We start from the raw sequence: 12,879 nt of genomic DNA, 5'->3' as shown, positions 1-12,879 counted from the left end.
TTTCTATTCAATTTCTATTTGTACACCCGAAATAGACTGTTTCTGGCAACAACAACAACAAAAAAACTACCTATCTATTTATAAGTGGTTTCATCTGGTTTAAATCTAAATTGTTTACAAATAAAATGCTATGTTGGTATTATTATTATTATTGTTATTATTATTGTTATTATTATTATTATTATTATTATTATTATTATTAATAATAGTAATAATAATAATAATAATAATATCAGCAAAAGTTTACCACTTATATACACTGCCTGGTCAAAAAAAGGTTTCCATTTCAGATGTGTCAAATTATTGTGCTGCATCAAGCAAACCAAACAACTAAGTAGATTTGAAATTACTGGAACTTGGTTAAGAAACCCTTAACATATTATTAAACTCTGGAAGGATAGTACTAAACTGTCAAATTGTGTGCAGGAAAAGTGGTCAGAAAAAATCATGAATGGAGCTCATTAAAAAACAAGGTGAAATTACATGGTAAAAAATCAGCAGTTAAAAACCATAGCTATGTTTAAAAGTAAAAGTAAGAGCATTTCCATACACACACAATGTGATGAGAACTCATCATGTGGTCTGATGAGTTCACACTGACCCTATTTTAGAGTGCTGGGTTCATGAGAGTAAGAAGGGAAGTGCAAGAAGCGATGCACCATGCATAGTGGCCACTGTACAAGCCTCTGAAGGCAATGTTATGATCTGGGGTTGCTTTAGTTGGTCACGTCTAGACTCAGGAATGTTGTGTGGCAATAAAATGGTCAGGTCAGCTGACGATCTAAATTTGCGGAATGACCAGGGTATCTCATCAAAATGGCATCAGACATATTCCAGGTTTCCAATTGATAAAGAGCAGTGTAATTAAAGCTAAGCGTTACTGAATAAAATCTTATAGTGTCCGTTGTTTTGTTTTTTTTTGTTTTTTTTGCCAGGCAATGTACTTCTATTGAATAATCAGTGGCACTGTATAATGCAAACCTTTTATTGCCATGTAAAATCAATCAGTGTCATTCAAAGACCTTGTATCTCAATTACAAAATACTTCTTTCACAGTCAATACCCACTTATAGATATCGTATGCAGATTAATAGCCTTTTCAAGAAGGACTGTAGGCAGTTGTTATCTAGGGCACAGCAATAGAAGGCTTGCATTAATAACTGTCAGCGACAACCTAATTTAAAGGAGTCTTAGCCTTGGAAAGCCGCTGTTCACCTAAGGCACATCTACGTATTAGTGATCAACACTTACTGACTTCATAATATTGGAATGTTAATGAGAAAAAAAATGATGTTTTTTGTGAATAATGTGAATTGAAATTAAACTGCAATGTGGTGAATGTGAGTGGCAAAGGCTTCATTTATTGATAAGGCAAAGGCTTGCCTAATATTGATAAGTAATTTGTGTCATAAAGAAAAAAAGTTACCCACCTCTTTAGCCATAGTTTAAGATAGAGAGAATCATGCAAGAATCAGAATCAGGTGGCATAAAACATAGCACATGCCCTTCCAGCAAGTGTGTTCATCATTTAAAGTATGTAAACATCATTTCATTTTATTTGTGATTTTCAAATGAACACTCATCACTCACTCACTCATTCACTCATTCATAGTCCATACCACTTTATCCTGTATTCAGGGTCACAGAGGACCTAGAGCCCATCCTAGAAGACTTAAGGTAGGGTGCCATTCATCGCAGGACACACACATACACACACTTATCCACACACTATGGGTAATTTTGGAAAACCAATTAGCCTAATCTGCATGTCTGTTGTCTGTGGAAGGAAACCGGAGTACCCACCAAGAATCCAAGAAGAACAAGCAAACTCCATGCACATAGTGACGAACCTGACCGGGAATCGAACCCCGACCCTGGCTAGGCGAGTTGGGTTTTAAACACCTTCCATATAAAGCTATATCAACTTGTGTTTTTTTAATATACCAATACAGGACTTTATTCATTTATTTATTTTATTCAATCATAAAGGGAAAGTATATAAATATTGTTTATCAACCAGTCTTAAATATTTTTATTAGGATTTAATGATAAATTATAAAACAAAAGACAAAAAACACCTTTTTTTTGATCGATTGTATTGTCAAAAACTACTTCAGAAAAGATTGCAACAACTGTATGAAGAAATCATAACCAGGAGCAATCTGTAAAGCATTTTGTTATTTTGAAGGGCACACAATACAGTATATGCATCTTTTTGTGACTCAGTGGCACTCCTATATGAAGCCACAAAGAAACAGACCTGTGCTACATGGCAGATTTAAAATCCCACACCTGCCTTAAAGAAAGGGCTGCACACATACTATACAGTATTTAATGGTGTGGAAGCTGTTCCCTACTCATATTAAAACTGTGAATGGAATAAATCCAGAGTGACAATTGTTGTAAAACATGGTCATAAAAAGAGTCATTTTGACTGCCCTCCACTTACTGAGGAAGTGCCTGACTATGAGCAATGGCAGACTACTTTATGTAAATCGGCAGACACAAAGGCTGGTATTAAACTGTTAAATTGCTTTCCAAATTTCACTTATCCATACCTGCTACTGCCATTAGTCACTTGAGTCAGTGAATTTAGTTTTTTATGATTTTGAATGCTTCTATAACATCTCTGTAGATAATGTTTAAAATATTGTTTACACACACAAAACAACCATGATTACATAAACCTGTAATGAGCGTATTAGGTGACCCAAGCACATACCAATAGCAGCTTTCGGGTTGGGCGCATAACTAACCAATAGGTCCTGATAATAACAAGGGAGCTAGTGAAGGTAATTGTCACTGCACTATCAAGTCCCCACTGAAGAGACATTAATGCTTTAGGGGAACTCACTAACTGAACTAAAAACCACAGGCCTAAATTAAAATATAAGGCAAAAGGCCTAATGGCATACCCCATGTGTGTATGTTCAGTATGACTCAAAACCCTTGAGCAAGAAGCCTTGTGGAATGTTTTTGAGTGGGAAATCTAATGGAGGACAGGGATGTAAGCAATCAGAACAGTGTGGGCAAGAACAGATTACCACAAAATGGCTGGTGCTTGTCAAGGGAGTCACAGTGTTGGATGTTAGGCTGGAACAGAAAAACCACTGGAAAACTGACTTTGGGGAAAGGCATCTGTTTCCCATAATCGCATTGTATCACAATTGGTCTGGCGCAAAGTCCCTTTAATGATGGCTGCATTTGTGCACGTGTGTCCATGGTGGTGCATGAACAAAGAGGTTTAGCTGAAGGAGTTAGGCAGTAAAGAACCTCAAAGGTTCAATGTGCTGCCTGGCAAGTTAATTCGCAGCTCACTTTGCATTTAGGGAGGTGTGTTCAAGGACAATTGAAGTAACTGAAGTAAATAAAGTATACTTTATATTTCCATACTTATTTTTTTTGTCTTTTGTGTGCTGAACTTTGAAGTTCATGAACAGGAACATATACCCCAACTTTGCCACTGTATATTCTAAGGGGCATTTATGTCAAACTGGGAATTGTGATGACAGTTCTTGGGAACGAAGGCTTAAAACCAATAAAGATTTTCAGAAAACTTCAACACACTATGGTGATGGAGCCCACTGCAGTCGAACATTCAACAGGTGGAAAGCCTTACCCTTGAAAATTGATGGATAACTTCTCGCTGACTGTAAGAGACACATCTGTTCACACAACTGTACACACAATCACTCACAAACACCACATGTAATTTACAGGCACTTGGTTGGGTGTTACCGCTACATCCTCTTACTATTAAAGGAGTTCCTGGAAGGCCAGCATTTCAGACATAAAGGCTCCAGCGTACTGAGAAAACTTTTTACTGTGATGGTATCCATGCAGTAGTGATGCAATGGGATAAGTTTCTTATAAACACTACACTTAACAATCACTACACTTAACTTCAGATGATGTGCTAGATGGTTATCCTTCTTGTTGAAATTTGACATTTATTTTTACAGTCTAATATGTACGTTTGATTAATGATATAGACTAGATCATAGCACTGGCATGGTTTTTATTTAGAATGTAGTGTAACTAATGCCTCATTATTCCTATTTACTGTACAGCATTTACTGTACCATTTGTCCATGCAAAAAGAAAGCTAAGCCAATATGAATGCCAGCGAACTATAAGGATATGAAAAATGAAAACAAATTTAAAAATCCAATACTTTTGGTCAACTATTCAGAAGCAACTATGCACTCATAAGCTTAGAAATTGTAAACAGCTCAAAAGACCACAGAGTAAATGAAGAATTCTTCACAAACAAAAACTGTTGAACACAAGCCAAGTCACAAGTTTCCTAAAAAAAAAAAAAAAAGGCTGATGACTTCTTAGACAAAGTCTTATGGACAGGATAAAGAATGTAGGAAAAGTGGAACTTCTCATGATTCAACGCATAACACTGTGAACCATGATGATATGGGTGTGTACAGTACAACCGAATGTACATCTGTTCCCATGTCTTTACTGATGATGTGACTGCTGACAGAGCAGAAAGAATTGTACAGTATACAGAAGCATCATAGCTGCTTGCAGGCAGCCAAACACTTCAACACTGGATTGCAGAATGATGTAGTCTACTATATCAAGGATGGTCAATTTCAATTGTGGTCAAAACAGTGGATTGTTATCTTGAAAAACTGAAGGCATAAAACCTCTTAAACAAGCTGAAAGTGGCTGCATTACAGTCACTTAAAAAGCATCATCAGAGATAATACTCATCTTTTTGATTGCAGCCAGGCAGAAAGCAAAGCATTTTAATTGAAAAAAAGCAAAGTGTTCGAACATTGATTATATAGTTACTTTTGAAAAAGTAATCTGATTGGACAAGGACATTCCATAAGTGGTGATGATACACGGGAACAGCAATGGGAAGCTTAACTATACTATATGTATCACTCTGTGGCCCAGGTGTTTTAATAGTCGTTATGAAAAGGATTTAGTAAAAATTGGTTCTGCAAAAACAGGATAAGTCTCTTCCTTTCTTTGCTTTTTTTTAAATTAGTGTTCGTCAATATGCTTAGTGAAAAGGTAGATATTCAAGCTTCATTGGAAGCTATGAAAGTTCATTCCACCACCTGGGTGTCAGTACAGAGAAGAGCCTTGATGATCTTCCTTGTATTTTGAGGGATAAAGGAAAAAGTCGAGTCATGCTTGAGGCTTGAAGGAGATGTGGTGCAGGCTAGAGGGGTTCATTAATTCAGGTATTAGTCCATTTTTGGCTTTGTAGGCAAGCAATAGTGTTTAAAACTCTGATGTGGGCAGCTATAGGAAGTCAGTAGAGGGAAGGCAGCAATGCTTCAAAGGCTATATAATCATTTGAAGTAACACTGAAGGGTTTCATAAAAGAGGTGCTACTGTTGTTGTTACTGGTGGTGGTGGTAGTGGTGATGATGATGATGATGATGATGATGATTCCATAGATGTATTTAATGATCTTAAAATCTTTAAAGACCTCAATAATATATTTTTCAGTATCACTATGTGAAGTTTCTCATATAAATATATACAATTAATATTTAAAATGATGACTTTCACATATACCAATATTTAATTAAATAGCCACTCCGGTTTACAGTGTTTAGATCCGATGAAACCAGCCCTCTTGTTGCCGCAGAGTTTGCTGCTAACAGCAAGCTTAGAAAATATACACGTCTCACAATTTTACAGCAGTATTGCTGTTGCTTGAAAGCTTCTGTTGTCACAGTACAAATATTCTGTAATAGATTGCACTTCTCTGGTTTCACTTGGCCCCCTGAATAAACCAGATTGTATCTGGCTGATTTGAAATGCCTGTCAACACTGAAACATGTTCTATACTTTATGTACAATATGAACAGCCCCATATGTGGTCCTGATTCATGGCAGTCATTGGGATGGCACAGATGTCACTCCTTGTAACACTTTGTCCTCCTTGTATTGGGTTTTGCTCATTTTCTTTTCTTCAACACTCTTCTTTCTGGGACTGTCCCCAATGTACAGTATGTGTATTATAGAATAACATTTACCAGCCCATACTTATCTGCTACGATGACATAGCTGGTATTGGTTTTCACTGTATTTAAGGTTTAGCAATTTGCAGCCACAGTTGTGTACCACTGACAGTTTCAACAACTGAGGTAACCTCATGCTGATAGGAACAGTCCCTGGGTCTGGTGTTTCAATTCTTCATGCTCATCTTGGACTATACGGGAATTATAGGCATCATTAGGTACACGAATTTGAGTAAACTAAATATTCTGTTTTTCCAGATTCTCCTGAACTCTGTTTTTTTTATATGTGGTGCTGAAAAGACAAAAAAACAATTGTGAAAAACCTTTGCTTAGCATAAATTGTTAATGTAGCAATTCCATCTGCAGGAAAGGATGGCTATCGGTGCAGGTATGATTCATATTTGAATCCAGCTGTGCTACCTCTAGCTGGTTGTCTTAGAGAATGTGTTTGGAATGTCATTGCTAGGCAACACACAGTGATTTTGCTTTCTTGGCATTTGGAAATTCTGGTCCTCTCGCATAGCTGACACAAAGCTTCTCATGTGAGAAATGAAAGATCTTTTATACTGAAATAATGAAATTCTTAAATGATCTGTAGACATTTAACTATACTTCCACATCCAAGCTCACCAAAATACAGATTAGTTTTAGGTAGGGTACTGCATGTTATTCATATCCATTTTGCACCCAAATATTATAGTTGTAAACTCACGTTTCTGCCTAGCACTTTTTTACCCTAACTTGTCAAAATGCCATGATAATTAGTAGCAAGTCAGTGTTTGGACTTTCCTAAATCTCCTCTCAGCAGAGGTGAGGTATAATGCTGATCAAAGTCCAACTGGAAGATGTTTTATTAACAGGTGCACTGCATTATGGATGAGGCCAAGGGCTGAGCCCCTGGGTGTCTCCAAGGTTTTGTTAATCCTGGGCAGGCCTACTGCATAATTCATTTTCGAAAGCACACTGTTCCTTCACATAATTTCAGAGGGGGAAAACCCTGGAAAAATGCTATTCCACGCCAGCCGTTTGTGTGAGCACTTATAGGCTGACTGGAATTCATAAGGGCTAGTAAAAAACAAACAAACAAACAAAACGTTAAACAAGGCTTGAACGTAAAAATTCAGTGTGTGTAATTTAAGAGTTTTTAAGACATTTTAAAGGTTACAGCATGTTATACCAATTCCTCGGAGATCTGTATTCAAAATGGATCAGTTAGTGGCGGTTTAGATTTAGAGCCTTAGAGCTTCTGGGTGAATAATCACGATGACCTTATCGTTCACCCTTTATTGTGTTGGAACCCACAGTGGATTTTGTTTCAAATACACAGATCAAAACAGCATACTAAGGAGAACCTAGAGTCTAGCTGACATGGATATGGACCTAACTGTTCATTCAATTTTATAAGTATGATGCTAACATCCTTGTTCCATTTTTTTATATGAAAAAATAAAACAAGCTTGAATTGATTGATAAACTTCATTGTGTGGTTTGTGTTTTTTATTAATTATAACCAACAGCAGGAAAATCCTGTACACAAGTCTTGTGGCCCAAATGTATCATCATGCATTACTAAACTGGCATATTTTTCAATTGTTGCATTTGATTGTAAGGTTTACTGAGTGCACCATCACGATCCAGTGGTTGGCAGTCTCTTTTCGTAGACCAATTAATTGCTTTAAATAAGTCAACAAGCTATAGTAAAATGAGTTTGCTATTTCTTTTTTATTATTTGTCTGGAGAAATCCAGTGGCTAACTGCTGAGTGCTTTTCCAGTCTTTTTAAAGGCTGTTCAGAGGCCTTTCTTGTCTATCATTCTTAAAAATCCAAAATAATAAAAGTAGCCATTATCTGAATTACAATCTCTTCAAAACATTATCTGGAGGAGTGAAATAAAACACTTATAAAGCAAATAGCTTTTCCACCTTGTTTTTCGTCTTTGTTCCTTTTATAGTGTCTATTGAACAAAGAGTTTTTAAATTTTCCGTGAATCCATTTCAAGTCACACATCCTTACAGTTTATCAGATCATTTAAGATAATGTTCATAGGTAAATTGAATTTACAATAACATGTCATTATTTTTAGCACATCTAATAACTATATACATATTTACTTTGAATGAGTATGGCAAAAAAATAAAAAAATTGTATACTGTATATATATATCCTTTTATTTTTGGCTTATTGGTGTTGTGTCATGTGTCACATTGTGATCGATCCGAGAGTGGTAGATAAAACAATATAGAACTTTTAATCTTGTAAAAGATGAATAAAAGACTTTCTGTTGTTTATCCTCTTTAAACAGTCCTTTGAAAAATATATATATAAATAAAAAAACATCTATTCCCAGTGTTTTTCTAATGATTTTCTTCTTTAGCATGGGCTGATACACAGCACCCAACAGAGTGATTGATGGCTAAAGAAAAACACCTTTACCGCCTGGCTTCATCTCACCTCCATGCTGAATTGTGTATGGTAGGTGTCGATAAATGTAAAAAGAATTAGCTTCTTATTCTTTTCACAGTTTTATGGACCTGCACCGTCATACCCTTTCAACTGGCCACAACCTCTGTGAATTATATTGGTGATACATGGCCTGTTTCGTCACATCTTGATGATCAGTGCTGTTATTGATTAAACATGGCTTTATATTTATCATCCTGATTGCAGATAGTTTGATCTTTGTGAAGTAAAATTCTTCTGTAATTACTCTGTTCTGTACCTCAGACTCATTTTTTACAGAAGGGCCTGGCAAACTTTCACTATTTGGTAAACTTTGGTCCAGCGCATTTCTACATTAGAGAAAACCATTGGAGTTGGATTTTCTTCACCAGCCTATTCCCTGGTTTTGTTTATAAACCGCTGGCTTTGCCTACTGTATAGAGTGACCACAAACAAAATATGCTCAAGAAAAAAATATATTTAAATGTCACATTTTCCTAATTTGTTAATGAAAATTCATGCGTTTTTAAACCTAATTAGTCATCAGAGGTTTTACCTTCAAAGTTGCACAATCATTCGTTCAAATCAAATTCAGTTCTTTGGTGTCGTACTTACAGGAGGTCCTAGAAAGAGAAAAGAGAAAAAAAAAGAAAATTTGTCATCATTTGGACAAACTAACAGACAAGTTAATTTCCAGGAGCTGTTTAGTAGCAGCTGTATCGCCAGTAGTTCCTGGAATTGTTTCAACTCCTGATTCGTCTAAAATGTTGTTCTTCTTTATCATCATTTGGCTGTTACCATTAGTGGTTGCAGCTCATCCTATCTGCAGGTTTAACCCCAGATGCCATTCTTGATGTCCAAGCTAAAAGGCTAAACTGGCATAAACTAATGGTTATAAATACATTACACCCTAATAAAATGACATGCTTCCGGCTATTCTGTTTCAGCTCATGAGTATCCCTGCATCTTATTTCTGCATGTGTGCAGATTCATGTGCGTTATTAATACTGAGTGCATATAAAATTAGCTCCTAGGCAAAATGTCCTAATACAAAATAGACTATCAATGTTGTACATTAAAAATAAGAAGAAATGGAATATAGTATTGACCAGGAGGCCCTCTTTTATCCATTTCCTTCTCAGTCACAGGATTTTGCTAATTTTCAAAGGTGTTTATTAAAAAGCTTTCACGTTACCAACGAAAACACCCAGCTCCCAGTCATGCAGTTTTGGTGTGCGAGGTTTAGTGAAAAAATTCTCAAGGACATTTTTCATTTGTAAATTATAAAAAAAATAAATAGATTATGTCTTGTAGATTTGCAATTTATTTGGATAAACATTCCTCAACAATCTGTCCTTGAGGGCAATACCTTAGCAATGACACTTTTTTTTTCAGATGATAAATCATTAGAGTAGAAACAGCCATAACATTGTAGAGCATTCCACGTCTAAAAAAACCTTTAGCATTTTCTTTCCTAACCTCTTAAACCTTCATAACAATGCTAACATATTGCAAAACAAAATGAGTCCAGAAGTTAACCTTTAACAAGTTGTTTAAACCTTGTTTCCTGAAGCAGCTGACAACATATACTCAACACATAAAGTACATAGCACAAAATAAAATGTAAAATGCTTACATAAAATATAAGACTTTAGGTTAGATAATAATTCCTAATGGACATTTAAAGACATGTTTATTTAATAGAAGTATTATTTAATTTATATGTGCTACACAGAGGAAACACAGCAGTCCCATCTTTGCAATCTTAGTCCAAAAACAGAAGATGGAAGAAAAATAACCCAGCTCCTTTTAGTGGAATTCTCTGAATGTTTGATGTCTTCCCCCATGATTAAAGTCTTCCTGGCAAAGTAGTAAGGTAGACTCTGCATGGTCATAAGAAAGGGCAAGTCATTATCACCTGCAGATATGACAGGAAGGTCTGGAACAGCCATAGGTACTGACAGCTACATAGTTTCCGGTTTGCTAACTCTGTTATTTCGCCAGCTATCATTTAGCGTACTCATATACTGTACATATTGTGTTTACTTTGATAGCAGTTCATTGCCGTTTAATGCATTATAATTATGGTGCTATAACCCTTTTAGTACAAAATTTTGCTCCAGAATTGTTTGATTTGATTACTCCCTCCATGCTTAGTAGTTTTAGATGCCTCATTGCATCTCTGTGTTTATTTTATCCCACTGACAAAAGAACTGAACTGGATTTTAAATATTGCCCAAAAATAGTTGGTAAATTTCTCAATGGTACTTTCACTTATACAGTAGTTTTACAGTATAGTTTACTGGCTTATATTTATTTTTATAGATGTAGCAGATGGGTTTCTGCATTGAAGGTTATTGTTCTGTTAAGCAGTTGATTTCATCTGGATAGTTATCTGCTGAAATGAAACCTTTTAATAGCCTTTTTCCTGTGGTCATTTGGTCAGAAATGCAAGGACTCTAACCTACTCAGGGGATGTGAATAGGCGCCTGTGTGCATGTAAGTGCAATCAAGCACTGACCACCCATTTTGCACGGTCATAGATAACCGCCATGCTCTCACTCAACAGCGACATCCCTCGACCACGAACCCCATCTATGACTGCTCCAGTCAGCCAAGCCAAAAAAGCGCCTGTTCCTCCTCAAACCTTATTCACTCGTCCTAATTTTGAGTTTTAGTTCCTGGGTAAACACCTTGGTGTTTTTCCAGTTTGCTCTTGCCCCTCATTTAGCTGGTTACATTGGGCAGAGTCTAACCAGATGAAAAGATATTCCATCCATCCAGACAGTCTTTCCACATGTTTAGTGTTTCTCACCTTGGAAACCCTTTGGTCTTCATTTAAATAAGTGGTCAAAAATGTTCTAAAAATTATTCTTTAATGGAAGCACTACCCAAGCAAGCTTGATGAAGCCAAGTTTCTAGTGATGACTATGAGATATTCTTCATGTGTGATATAAAGTAGAAACACAGATATGACAAAGAAAAAGATTCGTTATTTCTGTACCTATTTGGGAATTCAGTATTAACCAGTGTTTTTCCCAACAGGCCAATAGAAAATACACATCACAGAGTATTTGATTCTTTTATGAGGAGGAACCTGGATCATATGCAGTTTTACTTCAAGTGGACCATTAGTCTAATGTACAAAGGTGAGAGTAAAATAACATCTCTAGAACTCATTATTTGAGCATCAACTCACATTTGTTTTGGCTTGTCTGTGGACCACATCCTAAATGGAAGTGTGTGTGTGTGTGTGTGTGTGTGTGTGTGTGTGTGTGTGGTCGCAGACCAGAGATGGAAAATGCAAATCTGGCCTGGCTAATAGTGTGTGGCCCAAGTGTAAAATGCCTTGATATGCTTGGTCTGGCTGTGCTACATGCTGATAGAGCAACACAATGATGCAGTTCATGTATCAGCTCAATAAAAGGAATTGTTGTCTTATTGTATACAATTACTATACAAGGCTGTACACTGTTACACATTGTTCTTGCTGGCACTGGTTGCCTTTCCGTTCAATTTATCCACAGGAGGTTATTTCAGTTTTCACCGCAGCATAAAGCAACCTCAAAAGTACACATCAACCCAAAGACGATTGTCCACATTTTTAAGCTTTATATAAAATAACAACACAATGCATCACTTTCCCTTTTGGCTTTGAAGTGACATGCATGGTGAATAGTAGTTTGAAATATATACCACAAGAATATATACACAATCATCCACCCAACTGAAAACACAGCTCCAGGCCATTCACAAGATTAGAAATTTATTTAGCAAAATTAAGAACAGAGTGCTTTGTATGCAGACATCAAGAGTCAACTAGAATTTTTGGCCTGTCTCCTGATTGTATTTAATTCCTGTGATTTGAAAGCCCACATCACAATTAATAATAATTGAGTCCAATGTCCTGTCTGTTCTATCAGTGGCGGCCTTCATTTCCTCTCCAATGAGCTAACCACTACCTCATAGCTCGAGTTTACTGAGGAAAAAGCTTTTATATGCAGTGATTCAAATTTATATGCAGTCATTGACTTTTTATGGAGTGACTACCTTTGCTCCAATAGTACAATTGTACCATATTCAACCCCTACACCTCTCAACACTTGTGATCATTAGTCTTCAATGTTCTTTATTTATCCACATAGAATTTCAGATTATTTTTTTTTTTCATTATAGTTTTAACCCGCATCCATTTTATATGCTTTGTGGGTAGGGCATTGATGTAAATCCTCCAAAATGAACTAGGTCTATTTTTTGCAGGATTTGATGGTCTGTTCTAGGTATGAACTTCCTACTAAAGGTCCAAAAAAAACAAAACTACCAGACAGAGAATTCAACTCTTCCGGGCAGTTGCACGTTAAGTCTCCATCATTTTCATTAGGAAAATGTGAAAGGAGAACTTACTGTATTACCCTTTCATGAAAAAAGTTCCATGAATCGG

At 36.2% G+C, this 12,879-nt stretch overlaps 1 protein-coding gene across 1 annotated transcript in view; it reads right to left on the bottom strand.

The window, feature by feature from the left end:
* Window positions 1-12,879, bottom strand: part of LOC128518716 (collagen alpha-1(XXV) chain) — a 172,005-nt gene that overhangs the window by 66,438 nt on the left and 92,688 nt on the right. The window contains exon 4 of the mRNA XM_053491959.1: window positions 9,054-9,061. Within this exon, the coding sequence (XP_053347934.1) occupies window positions 9,054-9,061 (8 nt within the window). The remainder of the gene's footprint in view (window positions 1-9,053; window positions 9,062-12,879) is intronic.

Source organism: Clarias gariepinus, chromosome 1, assembly GCF_024256425.1.
Source record: "Clarias gariepinus isolate MV-2021 ecotype Netherlands chromosome 1, CGAR_prim_01v2, whole genome shotgun sequence".
NCBI classification, from domain to species: Eukaryota; Metazoa; Chordata; class Actinopteri; order Siluriformes; family Clariidae; genus Clarias; species Clarias gariepinus.
The sequence above is the reverse complement of the archived record's forward strand: the minus strand, read 5'-3'. Positions and strand labels throughout refer to the sequence as shown.